The sequence below is a fragment of the Pleurodeles waltl genome, chromosome 6 (genome assembly GCF_031143425.1).
Source record: "Pleurodeles waltl isolate 20211129_DDA chromosome 6, aPleWal1.hap1.20221129, whole genome shotgun sequence".
In the NCBI taxonomy this organism is placed as follows: domain Eukaryota; kingdom Metazoa; phylum Chordata; class Amphibia; order Caudata; family Salamandridae; genus Pleurodeles; species Pleurodeles waltl.
The window spans coordinates 55,066,876-55,084,957 of NC_090445.1; the positions used below are offsets into that span (position 1 = coordinate 55,066,876).

Below are 18,082 nucleotides of genomic sequence, written 5' to 3' on the forward strand. Positions count from 1 at the left end.
GCAGCCAGGTGTGCGCTCCCTGGGCTTCCTCTAACATTAGCAGAGTGTGGGGTGCCCCAGTGGCACTGGGCAACCCTGGTAAAAAAAGAAAAGGGGCTGACCAGTATGATGTGGCACAGCAGAAATCAAAGGAAAAGGAAGGCAGTGGCTCTCCCTGAAGCAGATGAAGAGCAGCTCATCAATTATTCACTGATTTTGAAGGGGTGCCCCACTATGCTGTGCAGGGATTTACAGTTCAGCCCATTTTCCCTTTGTGGTAGCCCTAAGACTGTGAGTCCCCACCAACGATGCCCATAGTTACAGGGAAGCTGCAGGAGTGCAGCATCTTCCCTCTGGAGGCTCCACAAAGTGTTTTTGAAATGTAGTGCCTTAAGTCTGCAGTGTCTAGAAAAAGATGAATACCCAGGTTTTATAAGCATTTTTAAGCACTCCCCAGGCTAGATGATGTGCTCTTTAGCTGGGAGTGGTGGGCTTTATAGAGGCCCAGTTTATGGCTGCTTTTATCATGGCCTAAAGGTGGTGAAGGATATGTACAGGTTGTACAGGATTCTCTAGTGGTGAAGTGTATGGTTACATGTGTGTGATCACAATGTGATGCCATCTAGGGGCTATTTTTACCATTGTATTTTGAATGGTATAAATATTTGTAAAGTAATCAAGCCCATGTGAAGTTAATTTTGGTAAATGCTTTATTGGTTGAAATAATGATGTTGACAGTCACTCATGATCAAAATACATGTGCTCCTTCATGGTTATATTCAGTTACTGCATGTACTCCTGAGATGGTGATTTTTGACATGTGAATTGGTGAACCTGATCCCTTTAGGGGGCCAGAGCTGATTACACAATGTCATCAAAAGGTATTTCCATCAAGCCTATGTACATTTGCAAATTAATGTGTAGTATTGAGTAGTGTGTGTGTAATATATGTTCTTTTCCTTTTTCAAACGAAACAGCACAGACTGGACAATCATCTATTAAGTGTCAGTGTTGCATGTCAGGGAATGGTGATTACAAGCCCATACCACTTCCCTGGAGTCAGCCTTTGACTGCTCTGCTCCGCTACCCTGAGAGGGTCAACCGCAACAATAGGGTGTTTGGTTCCTAGTGGAGCCCAAATGTGGACCCATTACTTGTGCAGGCCACACAAGCAATGGCCTGTTTACAAACTGGAGCAGATAGAAATGTCTTGTTTGGGCTCAAGTGAATTGTAATTTAAAACTGTCTTTTATAGTAAAGTAGGATTTTAGATAACATTTTTGAAAATTCTACTTTTAGAAAGTTGGCATTTTATTGCCCCAACCTTTCTGTGGCCTTCTAGAAGATTCCAGGTACCTGGGCATGTTAATTGCTCCCCCATTAGGAATACATATTGGGCCCAGACTGTGAACAAAAGATCCTAGATGTAGTTCAGAGAGGGCCATCCTGCCAGATGGAAGGGCGAAGTTACCTCTTGCCTGATCTGCATTTCAAAGGAGCTGCACAGAACACTCACAAATAACTTGACACCAGGCTTTGGCACCCCAGACACCTTGGGACCTGTGCATGGAGGAAGAAAATTCCATCTGTGTGGGTGAAATCCCGAGCAGTTTCCTCCACTTCGAAGCAAGCACCAGTTATAAATAGTGGACCCTCAGCCCCACTCTTCAGTACACTCCTGGACCTGCGAAAGACTACAGTAGGACTGCCTTGTACTCTGGAGTACTGCCCTGCTGCTTGAAGCCTGCCTTGTTCTTCAGAGGATTGCCCTGCTGCTTGAGGCCTACCTTGATTCTCAGAGGACTGCCCTGGTGCTTGAGGCCCACCTTATTCTTCAAAGGACTGCCCTGTTGCTTGAGGTCCGCCCTTCTGCTTGAAGGAGAAACGACCATCACCCTGAACCCAAGACTACCAGAATGACCACAGGAGTCTGTTGGCTGTACTCCTGTTCAGAGCTACAGTGACACAAAAAGCACCAAAGGCCTCCCTGCAACTGCACAGCTGATCTGCTGTAACTTGTTATGCCTGTACCTGCAACTGGACCTGCCTGAGTCCTTCTGGCCTCTGCTGGAGTGAGTTCCTGATCCCCAAGAGGTGCCTCCTCAGGTCATGAACCCTTGGGGGGCATCAGTTGAGTTCCTCCAGTGAAATCCTGAATTTTGAACTCTACACACTGGACTCTGAGAAGGTAACTTTTTTTGAAGGGACTAACCTGGCCCTGGATCTGGCCTGCAGCCCACCGCAGTTGGCATGAATTTCTAACTTTGCCCTAACCTAGTGTAACAGTTAGCACGTTCTGCTTTGTGGAGCTATTTCTACTTAAACCTTAAATATTGCATAGCTCTGGTTCTACCTACTGGATTTTTATTGTTTATGTCTGATCATATTCATTACATTTTACTCTATAGTCCTAAATTAGTGTCAGATATCTCTTGTGTTATGTATTCACTTTATGACTGTTTGTGTGCTGTGTAAATACTTTACACTTTGCCTCTAAGTTAAGCCTGACGTCTTTTGTACCATTCTACCACAGGAAAAGCACAGGTTTATTTAGTGACTTTTGTGGTTCATCCTCACAAGGACTGTGGTTATTGCTCAAGAAGGGTTTTCACTCCCCTTAATCAAAACCCAATTTCTCACATTTACCCTTTGGCATCTCTCCCCGGTGCCAGTCCTATAATGGTAAATCAGAATCAACCTAGAAGTGAACAAGAACAGTCAGGCAAAATGCTCTCATCTTTCAGCCTCCTCTTAAAGTCTGTGTGGCCTTAGAGGTTCTATCGCAAATACAAGGACGAAAGATTCAATGTTATACTTGCAAGCAATTGGAGTTTTCTCCTTATGTCAGGCTTCACTGTTTTTTCCTCGGATTTGCTCTTCCCGTTTGCAAACTAAGATCTACTTTTCCTTTGTAAATGTAAAAGCACAGAATGGACAGTAATTTATCAAGGGTTATTATGTACAGTAGTGATTTTCCAAACCAGGTAACGTGCCTGAGGGAGCCTTGAACAGCTCTCTTTCGCTACCTTGAGAGTCAAGTACTAAAAGGTTGTGCTTAGGATTAAGGACAGAAATTAGATCAGTAACCCATGGGGGCTACTGGACCCAAACTGACCCAACACAACCAAACATAAACAACAAAAATGTGATGTTGAAAGCGTTTTGGGTGGTCAGGTTGTCTGAGGGGAAAAAGGTGGGGACACTACCCAGTAGTGATCTGCTAGTGTCATACTGTGGGCCTTTAGGTTTTTTGTGAATGCTTGAGGAGAAAGCAGTGCTCTTTGGTAAATGGGAGGAGTGTAATTATTTAAAAAGCTGAGGCAACAGAGTGTGAACCAGGATTCTGTGCATGGAGGTTTAAGGGATGGCTAATAGCCTAAGATGGTGGGGGAGGGTGTTTGCAGGGCAGAAATGTTAAATTTCATGAATGGCTCTGAAAATGAAGAACTTAAACATGACCCGTAATTGACTCAAAAGCCAACCCACCTTACACAGATCAGGAAAGGTTGATGAGGAGGCTAATGCAGTAGTAAAGTTTGGCCATGACTAATAAGTTATTGGCTTCGAATGAGTGGAAATGGGGAGATTTTGTGTACATTGAGCTGGAGGAACCAGGCTGTCACTGTGAAGGTGACTAATGTGGTCTACTTCATTTGCTTGGCAAAGTGCACATTGAAAGTCCTGGGAGAAGGAAAGGAAGAGGTTTTGCAGGTGGGAGGTAGTTAAATACTGTGGGTGCCATGGAAGAGGAAGAACTACCCTGTGTCTGTTTTATCAGAGTTTTAGCAAGAGAAAGGTAAGAATCATTCTGTGATCTTTGTCCATGAGGTACATACTACAGGAACCTTCTCCTATAGATGCTTGAGAAATAAAAGGATCATGCAGGAGACACCATCAATAGAGCCCAGGTCAGATCTTTCAACATTGTGTCCAAAATAAATCCCCCGCTATGATGGTTGTTATGAGAAATGCTTAGATCCTTTTAACTGGGCACCAGCATCACACACTTGTATTGTAAAGAGCTCTTTTGTAGACATGGGTCTCATACCTCTGTTATCGATTATAGTATGCACCTTCACTCATGAGATAAAAGCTATCTATAATAATGGCATTTTGGATGCAATGGAGATACATATATTTTTTTAAGCTAATGTAGATGACATTACTAAAATCAAGCTTGGGTTAGACATATGTGTTTGCTACTGCAACTTTATGGTAAAAGGGTAGAAAGGGATAAATTAATTTTGCATCCTAAGATGGTAGAAACAGGATTTGTGACTGCAATTTGTGATTCAAGAGATGGAGAGGGGGTATTTGGACAAAATGTTGAGTTATTAATGATGGGAATGCTGAAAAATCAGTCACAAATATTGTAATACACAAACATTGTCAGGTATATTATTTTTTTTAAGTTAGTAACATCGTTATTAAGAATATTGCTTTTGTTAATGTCGTTTTCAATAATAATAATAATATAGTTGTAAAGAATATTGTTTCTGCATTATTTTAATGTGTTGCAGTTAAGTGATTTAAATTTTTTATGTAATTCTTAATACTAATTTATTGTGTTGTAGCGGGTTGTTGGGTTAGAGTGGGAAGTTAATTAGGTGATAATTACGTATTATTTAATTAATTATTTTTAAGTAAGTATGTGAATGATATTAATATGTATATTATGTAATACTCATTTAATTAATTATATTTTAGGTGTGAGTTGCTATGTTTGTAGGGGTGCAGAGTGGGAAGTTAATTAGGTATTAATTAACAATTAATTGTTTTACCTAATTATTTGATTGGTTAACAATTATGTAAATGTTGTAATCGCATTTTTGTTTTGTATTTTTAGGTGTGGGATGCTGGTTTATTAGGAGTATATGGACGTAAGTTAATTAAGTAATAATGAATTAATAATCACTCTAAAATATTAAGAAATTATGGGCCTCGTTACAATCTCAGAGGAATATGGTGGGGTTTAGGCTGCCATTAAGGTGGCCTCAAACCCCGTCGTATTATGATGTTTCAACTGGGCTGACCGGAAGAAACGTTGTACTACGACGTTTCCACCATTCAGCACAGTGAAAACAGTGCTAGTCCTAGGACCACCAAATTCATAATCAGTCCCTTTGTGTTAGAAATGGGGTTTTTGGTTGGCAGCCAGGTTACCCTCTGTCCAAGCAAGAACCCTCACTCTAGTCACGGTAAGTCACACACAATCCAAATTATCCTGTGCCCACCCTCTGGTAGCTTGGCACGAGCAGTCAGGCTTATCTTAGAAGGCAATGTGTAAAGCGTTTGTGCAATAAATCATACAGTACCACCATATAGCACCACAAAAATACACCACACAGTGTTTAGAAAAATATAGAATATTTATCTGGATATTTGCAGGTCAAAACGATCAAAGATGCAATATGAATTTGTAAAGATATCACTGAAAAGTGATATGAAGTGTCTTAAGTCTTTAAAAAGTAAACAAAGTCTCTTTCAAGCACAAAGTACCTGGTTTGGAGTGGAAAATCTCCGCAGAGGGCCGCAGAAGAGGAGATGCGTGGAAAAATGGTGTGTGCGTCGGTTACACACCTTCACACACAGACTTGCGCCGTTATTTTTCACGCGGGGAGACGTGCGTCGTTCTACAGGAAGTAAAATGGTGTGTGCGTCGGTTGCGCCCTTTCACACACGGGCTTGCATCGTTATTTTTCACTCGGGGAAGACGTGCATCGTTTTCCGGCACGTGGACCGTCTCCTTCTATGGAACGCGGGATTACCAGATGTCCCAGGGTCTGTGCGTGGATTCTTCGGCCGTTCCGTGAGGCTGTGCGTGGAATTTTCTTTCTCACAGCAGGCGTCGCGTTGATTTCCTCTCTGGAAGTCGGGCGGCGTTGTCCATTCGAGGCCGCGCGTCGAAGTTCCGGTCGCCCCGTAGGCGTCGCGTCGAGCAGCGTCGGCGTGCAACGATTTTCTCACCGCAGAGCAATCTGTGCGTCAAAATTTTCAGCGCACGAACAGTCCAAATGAAAAAGAGAAGTCTTTTTGGTCCTGAGACTTCAGGGAACAGGAGGCAAGCTCTATCCAGGCCCTTGGAGAGCACTTTTACAGCCAGACAAGAGTTCAGCAAGGCAGCAGGCCAACAGCAAGGCAGCAGTCCTTTGTAGAAAGCAGACAGGTGAGTCCTTTGAGCAGCCAGGCAGTTCTTCTTGGCAGGATGTAGTTTCTGGTTCAGGTTTCTTCTCCAGCAAGTGTCTGATGAGGTAGGGCAGAGGCCCTGTTTTATACTAAATTGTGCCTTTGAAGTGGGGGTGACTTCAAAGAGTGGCTAAGAAATGCACCAGGTCCCCTTTCAGTTCAATCCTGTCTGCCAGGGTCCCAGCAGGGGGTGTGGCAGTCCTTTGTGTGAGGGCAGGCCCTCCACCCTCCCAGCCTAGGAAGACCCATTCAAAATTCAGATGTATGCAAGTGAGGCTGAGCACCCTGTGTTTGGGGTGTGTCTGAGTGAATGCACAAGGAGCTGTTAACTAAACCTAGCCAGACGTGGATTGAAAGGCACAGAAAGATTTAAGTGCAAAGAAATGCTCACTTTCTAAAAGTGGCATTTCTAGAATAGTAATATTAAATCCGACTTCACCAGTCAGCAAGATTTTGTATTACCATTCTGGCCATACTAAATATGACCTTCCTGCTCCTTTCAGATCAGCAGCTGCCACTTCAACAATGTATGAGGGCAGCCCCAATGTTAGCCTATGAAGGGAGCAGGCCTCACAGTAGTGTAAAAACGAATTTAGGAGTTTTACACTACCAGGACATGTAAACTACACAGGTACATGTCCTGCATTTTACCCACACAGCACCCTGCTCTAGGGGTTACCTAGGGCACACATTAGGGGTGACGTATATGTAGAAAAAGGGGAGTTTTAGGCTTGGCAAGTATTTTTAAATGCCATGTCGAAGTGGCAGTGAAACTGCACACACAGGCCTTGCAATGGCAGGCCTGAGACAAGGTGAAGTGGCTACCTAAGTGGGTGGCACAACCAGTGCTGCAGGCCTACTAGTAGCATTTAATCTACAGGCCCTAGGCACATATAGTGCACTCTACTAGGGTCTTAAAAGTAAATCAAATAGCCAATCATGGATAGACCAATCAACAGTACAATTTACACAGAGAGCATATGCACTTTAGCACTGGTTAGCAGTGGTAAAGTGCCCAGAGGTCAAAAGCCAACAACAACAGGTCATAAAAAATAGGAGCAAGGAGGCAAAATGTTTGGGGATGACCCTGACAAAAAGCCAGGTCCAACACTTTGTAATACTAAATTATTTTAGTTACATTCTAGGTGTGGGTTGCTAGGTTTGTAGAGGCATTGTTTGGAAGTTAATTAAGTAATATTTTAAAAATAATTATTAATGTATAAATATGTAATTGAGTATGTGAATTGTGTAAAATTTGATATATTAGTTATATTTGAGTTATATTTTAGGAGTTGACTGCTGGGTTTGTAGGGTGGGAAGTTACTTAAGTAATTATTAATTAATAGTTGTTAGTTATTTCATTGATTATCAATTATGTAAATTGTGCTACACTTATTTATTTTAGTTACATTCTAGGTGTGGGTTGCTAGGATTGTAGGGGTATAGGGTGACAAGTTAATTAAGTAATTTTTAAATAACCATCCTTTTTAAATTGAAGATTAATTATTAAATTGTTTATGAATTTTGTTAATTGGTTCATTGTTCTTTGTTCTTTTTAAAAGTTATATATCTATCATTGTTGGACCTGGCCCTTTTTACAGGGTCATCCACAAACTTTTTGTCTTCCTCCCCCTATTTTTTCTGGCCCCTTTTTGTTGACGTTAGGACTCTGAGCACTTTACCACTGCTGATCAGTGCTAAAGTGCATGTGCTCTCCCTTCTAAACTTGGTATGGTTTTCTTACACCTAATTGGCACATTTAATTTACCTACAAGACTCTTGTACAGTGGTGTCCCTATACCCAGGGCCTGTAAATTAAATGCTACTAGTGAGACTGCAGCGTAGCTTGTGCCACCCACAGAAGTAGCCTTTCAAACCTGTCTCAGGCCTGCCACCGCAGAGCCTTTGTGTGCTGCCAAAGGGACAAGGCATCTAACTTTACTTGCCAGGCCTGCAACTCCCCTTTTACTATATATGTCACCCCTAGGCCCTAGCTAGCCCTGTGGGCAAGGTGCTGTGTGGGTAAAAAGCAGGACATGTGCCTGGTTGTGTGACAAGTCCTAGTAGTGACAAACAGCCTATTTAGTTTCTCACTACTGTGAGTGCTGCCCCTCTCATAGGACTGTATCGGATATGCCCTAACTTATGTCTAAGCCGTATTGTCTGATCTATGAGAGGTGGCATAGGTATGTTTGGTATGGTTGGAATGGTAGTGAGAAATGCTGATTACTGGTGTAGATGGATTTTTCATTACCATTGTAGAAATGCCACATTTAGAAAGTGAGCAGTTTTCTGTGCTTATGACTGGTGTTTTGCAGCTTGACTCCAATCCACGTCTGGGACAGAGTGACAGCTGGGCTTTGTGCATACTTCTCAGACAGCTTGTACACAGGGACGGTGAAGGTGTCACAAAAGGTCATCTGCATACTGAATGGCTTTCCTGGGCTGGGAGAGGTAGAGGCGGGGCACAGCTGTATATGTGAAGGCCGTGCCCTGGCCTCACACAAAGGGCTTGTTTACCCCCTACTGATGTCTGGAGTCAGTGCTGGACATTCCTGGAACCAGTTAGTGCTAGTTGGAACCCCTCTCTCCTCTCTGTGGAAGCTGTGCAAAATTAGTAGAAGTACGGGGGGCTGTCCCCCACATTTTGAGACACTGTGTGGACTTGGCACCAGATACTGTATAGACGTGCCAGAGGAACTTGTTATGCAGCTATGAGGAACTGCCATCAGAACTGACCTGCTGTGGCATTGACCTGTGGCCTGCTGGGTCATAAGGAGGACAGTTGCTTTGCCCCAAGGACCCTGATGTGGTGACCCACTGCTTGCTTTACTCTCCCTTGGACCTTCTCCAGTGATCTCCAGGTGATGGTGGTGTACCACCTGTCTCTCCTGCATTCCTAGAAATTTGTTATAATTTTAATTTTATAGTATTTGTTTATATTTCCATTTGTTTCTAAATTTGTATAATGTTTTTTGTAAATCAATCAATCAATCAGTCGATTGTAGAGCGTGCTACTCACCCGTTAGGGTCTCAAGGCGCTATGGGGGTCATTACAACCCTGGCGGTCTTTGACCGCCAGGGCTGTACTGTCGGAAGCACCGCCAACAGGCTGGCGGTGCTTCCAGGGGAATTACAGCCGTGGCGGAAGCGCTGCGGTCGCACTGCCGGGACCGGCGTTTTCCCGCCTCATTGGTCCCGGCGGTTTAAATCCCCCAGGGCAGCGCTGCTTGCAGCACTGCCCAGGGGATTAAGAGTCCCCCTCCCGCCAGCCTTTTCATGGCAGTTTGAACCGCCATGAAAAGGCTGGCGGAAAGGGGAGTCACGAGGCGCCTGGCATGGCCAGTGCAAGGGCCCCCTGCCACAGCCCCATGCAGCTTTTCACTGTCTGCCTAGCAGACAGTGGAAATCGCAACAGGCGCACTGCACCCATCGCACAGCTGCAACACTGCCGGCTCCATTTGGAGCCGGCTCCTGTGTTGCGGCCGAGATCCCCGCTGGGCCGGTGGGTGGAAACCAAGCGGGGATCTCATAATAGACCCTGCAGGAGTGCGGCCGCATTGGCGGCCGCGGCCGCCCGCCAAGGTTGTAATGAGGGCCTAAATGCCTTTCTTTGTTTTTTTAATGTTTTAATGCTAGTTTTTAGTTTTTTTAATGTTTTATATATATGTATATGTATATATATATTTTTTTTTCACTTAAAAAAAACAAAAGGTTACAGGGACGTTATAGTCACACTCACATTTTAAATGTACCAAACTACAGAAATTCACTTGTTAGAGTTAAAGCTATCTCAAGTAACTTCAACTCGTGCCCTAAGGTAACCTGACAAATGACATGGGATGCTTGAACCTCAGAAGTGAGCTGCACTGTGTGGGGGTTGGGTCACAATGCTGACAACTCAATGTCAGAAAAAACTAAACCTAAATTTGAACCAATGACAATACATTGTCAGTTGCACTGTAACATACTTTAAGTATGTATGCAGCTTTTGAGTAATACAAACCTAGACAAAAGACAGAAGAGCACTATTCAGGGTAAATGAGAAAGGTACAGTCAAGAAGTGATTGGAAGTGGAGGGTTTTGAAAGACGATGTAAACTGTTACTGTGTCATGATATGCTTTTCTCTAAAGAAGTGTGTCTTCAGTTATTTTTTAATTTGGAATGGTTCTGATAGATATGAGATCTTTTGACAGATCCTGTGTTCTCAGATGGAGAAGGCCTGATGCCTTGGGCTTTTTCTTTTATTTCTTTACATTCTTCATCTCCAGTCCTGGATGTGTGGGTCAGGAGGTGGTGAGCTTTCTGGAAGGAATGGTTTCCTTTTCTTAAGTAGGGAAAGCTGGTACCAAGTTGTCTTAGTTTCTTTGCTGATATGTTCCTTGATGGTAAAGTCAGTCTCCAGGGTAAATCCGAGTGACCTGGGTAACAGCTGGGGGTTTGACTCTTTTGAGGTTCAGGTCAGCCTCCCCAAAGCCATCAAGATCACCATTGCTCGATCACCTCCTCCACCAACTCCCTTGTCTCCTTTCCAACACAGCAATACAAGATCTAGACCGACAGGCAGATAGTACACCGTGGAGCTCAGACTGATGATACGTCACTGCAACCAACTGAAGTGCAAATGGAGAATGAGCCAGGACAATGCAGACAGAAGCATGTTCAAATCTGCCTAACATACTACGACCAAATGATCGGGACCACCAAATGCTCTGTGCAACAAAAGAAACAAAGAAATCTTCACCATTGTACAGTTTCATCTCACCATTACCTGCCTCCAACTTGATCACCCCTTGCAGGACCTGTTGAATAATTTCTCTCAATTAATCAGGAACAAAATCAAAAAGCAACTTCGGTCAATTAATCAGGAACAAAATCAAAAAGCAACTTCGGCCCATAACCAGATCTGAGAGATTTCGCCAAATGCCTCCCAAAGGTATCTAACGGCACAGTGCTAACCACATGCCCCATCATCAACCCAAAAGAAACACCTCCACCATGAAGTGCCCCCACCACACCTATTCCAGGGGATTGCAACCCATCAGCGCCACAATCACCCCCCTCGCAAATGCCTCCATTTCCTCCTTCCCAGACATTTAGAAACATGGAAGTGACTTCCAATTTCTAAAGAAACCCTGTGGGCACCCTTCAAGGCTCTTCAACTACAGACTGGTGTCCCTGCTACCATTTCCAGCCAAGGGCTGGCTATCTGGTGCCAATGTTCTGTTTTCTGGTGGTATTGAATGGTGGTGGAGGTTTCAAGAATGCAGCAGTACTGTATTCCATGTTTCTTGTGGCAGTCTTAGGAAATCTGCACTATCATGAAGATCTTGTGAGCTGTGCTAAAGGCCACTGGCTGCCACCTTCCCTGTCCCTGGCGGTATCTTCGGGAACCAACAACTTGTCGAGCGCAACTCTTGTGTTGGCTCTCGAGTCACCTTGTCCATTCTGAGGTCATAAGGCAGGAAAGTAGACTTTGCTGTTTGTGTCTGATTGTTGCTGCCTGTGTTGTACCTGCTTATCAAAGTCTTTAGAATTTTCTTTGTATGACTGATGGTTCTGTATTGTGGCGCAGCACCTTCTTTTTCCTTAACCAGGCCAGCAAGTCTTGGCAGGGTTTTCCAACAGTGCATCCTTGTTGGGCTTTCATCTTTTCCACAAGGCCTCATACTGGCTGGAGTGGCGCTTGCACTCAAACACCAACTGCAGGCTTCTTCGGTTTTGCTTTGGCACATGTGACAGGCACGGGCAATTAGCTATTTCTTGCAAACTCTCAGGGAGATTTTTTCGGAGAGCATATCCCCTACTCATCGCAAGTTGTTGCTTCTTCCCCAGCCCCGTAGCATGTACAAGAACACACCACACACAGAGCTCTTAGTTAAGGTCTTTACTTATCAGCGTACAACATTCAACTGAACTTTCAATATCCCAATAACCATTAGGCCACATCCTGACATCTCCCAGATCGAGTACATAATTTCCTTCATGAGTCCACCCCTGATCACGGGGTTCTAACACTTACATTTCTAAGACACTACAGTCACAGGTGCTAGTTATTGTTTTTCATATATGGCAGGCTGTTGTGTTACTCACCAGACACTTTGTCTTTGAAGCTCACTTTCAGCAAATTATTATTCTTGCTCAAACCCTACTCAGTTCATTAAGCTTCTTAAAACATTGCTACTTAACCTGCTGTTTAAGATTCATACTCAAGAACACGGTATTACAACGTAGCAGTACTGTGCAAATACCACTCTTTAGTGAATGTTATCATTTAAAAATCTTGTACTATAATCTAAGTGAGGATAAGGATTCATGAAATTGACAAAATTGAGTTTTAGTTGTCATGAGAAAAAGATAACATACCTGCCCAAGACGATCTGCACATCCTAGAGAGAAAGACAAAGTTAAGAAATAAATATTTATACCACATGATTTTAGGCATTGATTTCTTTTATGAAGAGACACTAAGCTACTACTGGGGTTGGAGATTTTTCTTACCGATGACAAGATACTTTGGCCCATATTGAGTCACCCTGCGGCTAAGACTTCAACACAAAATGGAATGTAACAGCAGAAAAGTTACAATGCACTCTAGCTTATTAATAACTTATGAAGCACATTGCAAACTGAATTAAGTCATCTTGTACTAAACTTACTGGGAAGCAAAAACGAGCTTCCTTGATCTAGTTTGTGTAAGCTAAATGATGACCAGTGCTTCTAATTGCTGTAAAAAGAGCCATTCCGAGGCAAGAATCCATATACTGATGCAGGGTATCCAGGCATGCCCTCTTATATCTCGGCACCTTTCAAAATACCACAACTGTTTGTATAACTGGAATGGCTAAACCACCTCAGTGAAACCCAGTGAACTAAAAATGCCCAAATCTTTTGAAATGCAGATATGAAATCCCAAATCTTTCTGGAATTTCTCCAGAATCCTTCATGAGATATTGGCTCTCTAAACCCCCTCACAGCACAGATTTAGTCAACATACCAACATCAGACAAAGAACCCAGTGGACTGTAACTCACATAATCCATTAAACTTCACATAACGAAGGTCCTGTGTGACTCACAGAAGTAATTGTAATTATTAGAATCCAACTCTCCTTTCCCCAAGAATAGTTCCAATCAAGAATTCACACCAGGAATATAATTTTATTTTAATAAAATATAGTGCATATAATATGAATAGTTTTTACTATAAAGACAACCAAAAGATGGCAACAATATTGGCAAACAAAACAATAAGACATATTAGAGCATTATAATAGCAACTCAGAATGTCTCTGTACAGGTTTTTCTACCCCTTTCCCTCATTTCTGTAACTAAGCTATTTTTACCACCAGAAGGAGCCAATGAGAGGTTCTTAGATGGACTTGTTCTCACCTGCATACCTCTTTGGACCAGCAGAAGAACTGTTTCGTAGGACTACAGCTGTTGTTTCCACCTCTGCACCCTCCAGCTATGCTGTCCCACAGCAGGCTAATAAGGTCTGCTGGAGGCTCGATTTGATTTCCTTTAGCCTTCAGATAGGAAAAGGTCAGTGCATAATTTGTAAAATGATAAGTGCCATAGTTCTAGTCAGGAGGCCTCCACACCTAGGACTCCCAAAAAGCAATTCCTGATCCTTTTTAAAAATGTTAAGAATTATAAACTACTAATGAACAGTGCTTTGGGCAAACCAATATTTACTAATCGAACACAATTGGTCAATGAAAATCCCAAAAGGGAGCACACACTCTAAAAGTGCTCATGTGCCATGCTAATGGTAGAAGAGCTCTAAACAAATGCTGATAAAATAATGTAACTTAATTAAATATGGATAATAGATAATTATAAGAAATAATGTTATCCTCACACTCAGTTGTTACATGGGAGATGGAGTTGATTAGAGTCAAGCAGTTGTCAGTGAAATTATTTTGTCCATTGTGATATACGAATTGGAGTTCACCTTCTACGCGTTACGTGGAACAAGCTAGTCCATTTTTTCAAGTCTCAAAGGAGGAAGTGTCCTGACTCACCTTTCTCTGCAAAGAACAACATCTGCATTCATTGTCCATCTGTCCTGCCACAAGGTCCAGAAGTGCACCCTTGTGTCTCTACCCTTTAACTTTTTCCACAGGGAGTCATGGAAGCCACCAGTTTCATTTTAATGTTGTTTGGGTCCTTTCGCAACTACTTCGAATTTTATAACAGAATTTCAGATTTTCTGCTAATTGAAGCACTCACAATGCCAAATAACAATACTAATTCATAAGCTACATTTTCAGATGAGGAGTCACACAAAAATGGTTTACATTGGTCTCTGCAGGAGCTCCAAAATCCTGAAGATGATATTGGATAGAGAGAGAAAGAGTCTATGGCAGAGGAAGGCAGAGAGAAAGGAAGAAGTTGAGAGAGAGAAAAAAAAGTGGCATAAAGAAATCACTTTTTCGGGGGCAGGGGGCCTGGAAGACACAGGGGGTCATTACAACCCTGGCGGTCAAAGACCGCCAGGGCTGTTTCGACGGCAGCACCGCCAACAGGCTGACGGTGCTTCCACGGGTATTATGACCGCGGCGGACTAGCGGTTTACCGCCACTTCAGTCCCGGCGGTTTTAATCCGACAGGGCAGCGCTGCCCAGGGGATTACGAGTCCCCCTACCGCCAGCCTTTTCCTGGTGGTTTGAACCACCATGGAAAAGGCTGGTGGTACGGGGAGTTGCTGGGCCCGTGCAGCTTTTCACTGTCTGCAATGCAGACAGTGAAAAGCGCGACGGGTGCAACAGCACCCGTCGCACAGCCGCAACACCGCCGGCTCCATTTGGAGCTGGCTCCTGTGTTGCGGCCGTGATCCCCACTTGGCCGGCGGGCGGAAACCAGGTTTCCGCCTGCCGGCCCACAGGGGATCTAAAAATTACCACGGCGGGAGTACAGCCGCATTGGCGCCCGCCCGGAGGTCTGCCGCCAAGGTTGTAATGAGGGCCACAGTCTCTTAAGCAATAACCCACTTCGCTGATGCCTTTAAAACATCTCTCAGAGCCTCCAAGAGAGGAGGTCAGGTTATGACAGGAAATGGTCTTTTATTGTTTAGAACAGACTTGGCAATATGGCACCTTTTTTGTAGCATCTTAACAAATACATTTATTGAGGTCAGGTCTTCAATATGCTTCAGAGAGATTTAATTTGTTGGTCATTGCATTAACGATCCATCTAAAACCACCTTTTGTGAAATATCCATCAGTAAAGAATTTGAAGAGTTTACTGCAGGTATCCATTTTTTCAGAAAAATAGATCCAACATGAGACTTCGGTATAGTGCCTCTGAAAATCATAGGACTGTCTTTTCAGCTTCAGTACATTAAAAAAATAGTTATGGATCTGCTTTCTTACTTTTCATAATATTGGGCCTTAATGAGTAGGTGAGACTCAAGCCTTCCCAGCTGTCAATTATTTTACATTTTTTATAGAAATAAGCTTATGTATGGATTTTACCAGGGAATATTGTCTGAGATATAAACATGTAAAGCATTTAATGATTTTCACTTGTACCAATCCTGAATCCACACTGGATGTGAAGATGATACTGATATGTTACACAAACAGAACCACAAATGTGCTCCTGATAGTGAGGCACTGACTAGCTCAAAGTCCACAGCATTGTGAATACAATTCTAGGACAAAATGTCAACTGTGAGGTTCTGAGAGACCCTCAAACACTGACTAGCAGCAACAGAGTCAACAATGGTTCTGATGAACAATAATCCTCAGGAGATGTGGGAAAGGCTTCCACTTGAAAGCATGTTCCAAAGTTCAGAAAATATTACTGCTTGCCATGAAGTACCTGAGCTGAGTTCTTGTGCAATGAGGACAGGCAGTGTTCAGTAATCTGTTTGGGTGGCATGTGGTATAGTTTTTTTGAAACTGAGTAGTTGACAATCCTACAGTGAAAAAAGAGCTGCAGGTTTTGTGTTACTTTAGACTGATAAGAGTGGTAAGGTGACAATTGTGTGCTCTGGGACAATATTTATTATTGAACCAAAATATCTTACATTTTCATAAATGGAAGATATGCAGATTACCTCCTAAGACTGTTTGGCAGGAGAATCCATGACTTGGCTGCTAAAACAAAGAACCATACCCAATTCAGATATCTGAAGTTTGAAATCCAGTATTGGGATCTTGGAATAAAAGTAGGAGATTGGGTGCTAGTGGTGGTATTTAATTTAAGGTAAATGTGTTCTAACACCTTATTAAGCCCAAAGGACATAGCATAGATACTGGTAACTGACTAATGGACAGGGAGGCAAGATGAGCTAAAATAATGATTAGATATTTTCTATTCAAACAGCATAAGGGGACCACATCCTGGACCTTCTGAAGCAGCCATAGGGTTCAGAATACTATGGTTTATATACTTGATGTGTCAGGAATTGTTAGAAATGGGGTTTTTGGTTGACAGTCAGATTACCCCCTGTTCAAGCAAGGACCCTCACTCTAATCAGGGTAAAAGCGAATCACCCTCAGCTAACCCCTGCTTACCCCCTTGGTAGCTTGGCAGAGCAGTAGGCTTAACTTCAGAGTGCTAGGTGTAAAGTATTTGTACCACCACACACAGTAACTTAATGAAAACACTACAAGCTGACACAACACCGGTTTAGAACAATAGGAAATATTTATCTAAACAAAACAAGACCAGAACAACAAAAATCCGACATTCACAAGTCAAGTTATGAATTTTTAAAGATTAAACTCAAAAATAGCGATTAGAAACAAAAAATGCTTCGATCAGATGTTAACAAGGCGTCGTGACGGAGTCGTTCCCAACAAGCTGACACCAGCAGCTCCAGACACGGAGTCGTGTAGACCCCCAAGTACAGTACCTTTGGTGAAGAGTGAAAACAAGCCGATGCGGGAAGTCGGGGATCGCGGCGTCTGTGCGAAACGTTGAATCCGTGCACTACGAGCGGCGTCGGTCACGACGTGGTGTAGTGACTTCCACGGAGTCGCGGACTTCAGCAGGGCTGCTGCGGCGTCGGGCCTGCGAAGAGCATCGCGTTCCAGCGAAGGTCACGGCGTTGGGTGCAGGCGGCGTCACCGGATTCAGCAGCGGCGTCGGTCCGGAGTCGTCTGAAGTCGATTTCCTTGGGTTTCCACCAGCTTTCCTTTCAAGGGTCCAGGGACTGGATAGGGCACCACTTGTTAGGGCAGGAGTCTCTCCAGAGACTCCAGGTGCTGGCAGAGAGAAGTCTTTGCTGTCCCTGAGACTTCAAACAACAGGAGGCAAGCTCTAACTCAAGCCCTTGGAGATTTCTTCACAAGATGGAAGGCACACAAAGTCCAGTCTTTGCCCTCTTACTCTGGCAGAAGCAGCACTGCAGGAAAGCTCCACAAAGCAGAGTCACAGGCAGGGCAGCACTTCTTCCTCAGCTATCATCTCTTCTCCAGGCAGAGGTTCCTCTTGGTTCCAGAAGTGTTTCTAAAGTCTGTAGATTTGGGTGCCCTTCTTATACCTATTTTAGTCTTTGAAGTCTTCAAAGGGGACTCACACCTACTTGTGAAATCCTGCCTTGCCCAGGCAAGGCCTCAGACACACACCAGGGGGTTGGAGTCTGCATTGTCAGAGGCAGGCACAGTCCTTTCAGATGAGAGTGACCACTCCACCCCTCCCTCCTAGCAGAGATGGCTAATCAGGAAATGCAGGTTACACCCCAGCTCCCTTTGTGTCACTGTCTGGTGTGAGGTGAAAAACAACCCAACTGTCAAACTGACCCAGACAGGGAATCCTCAAACACAGCAGAGTCACAGAATGGTTTAAGCAAGAAAATGCTCACTTTCTAAAAGTGGCATTTTCAAACGCACAATCTTAAAATCAACTTTACTAAAAGATGTATTTTTATAAATTGTGAGTTCAGGGACCCCAAACTCCACAT

At 43.5% G+C, this 18,082-nt stretch overlaps 1 protein-coding gene across 1 annotated transcript in view; it reads right to left on the reverse strand.

Moving 5' to 3' along the window:
* LOC138301476 (E3 ubiquitin-protein ligase TRIM39-like) overlaps window positions 1–18,082 on the reverse strand; it is a 197,789-nt gene that overhangs the window by 72,835 nt on the left and 106,872 nt on the right. The window contains exon 5 of the mRNA XM_069241989.1: window positions 12,533–12,555. Within this exon, the coding sequence (XP_069098090.1) occupies window positions 12,533–12,555 (23 nt within the window). The remainder of the gene's footprint in view (window positions 1–12,532; window positions 12,556–18,082) is intronic.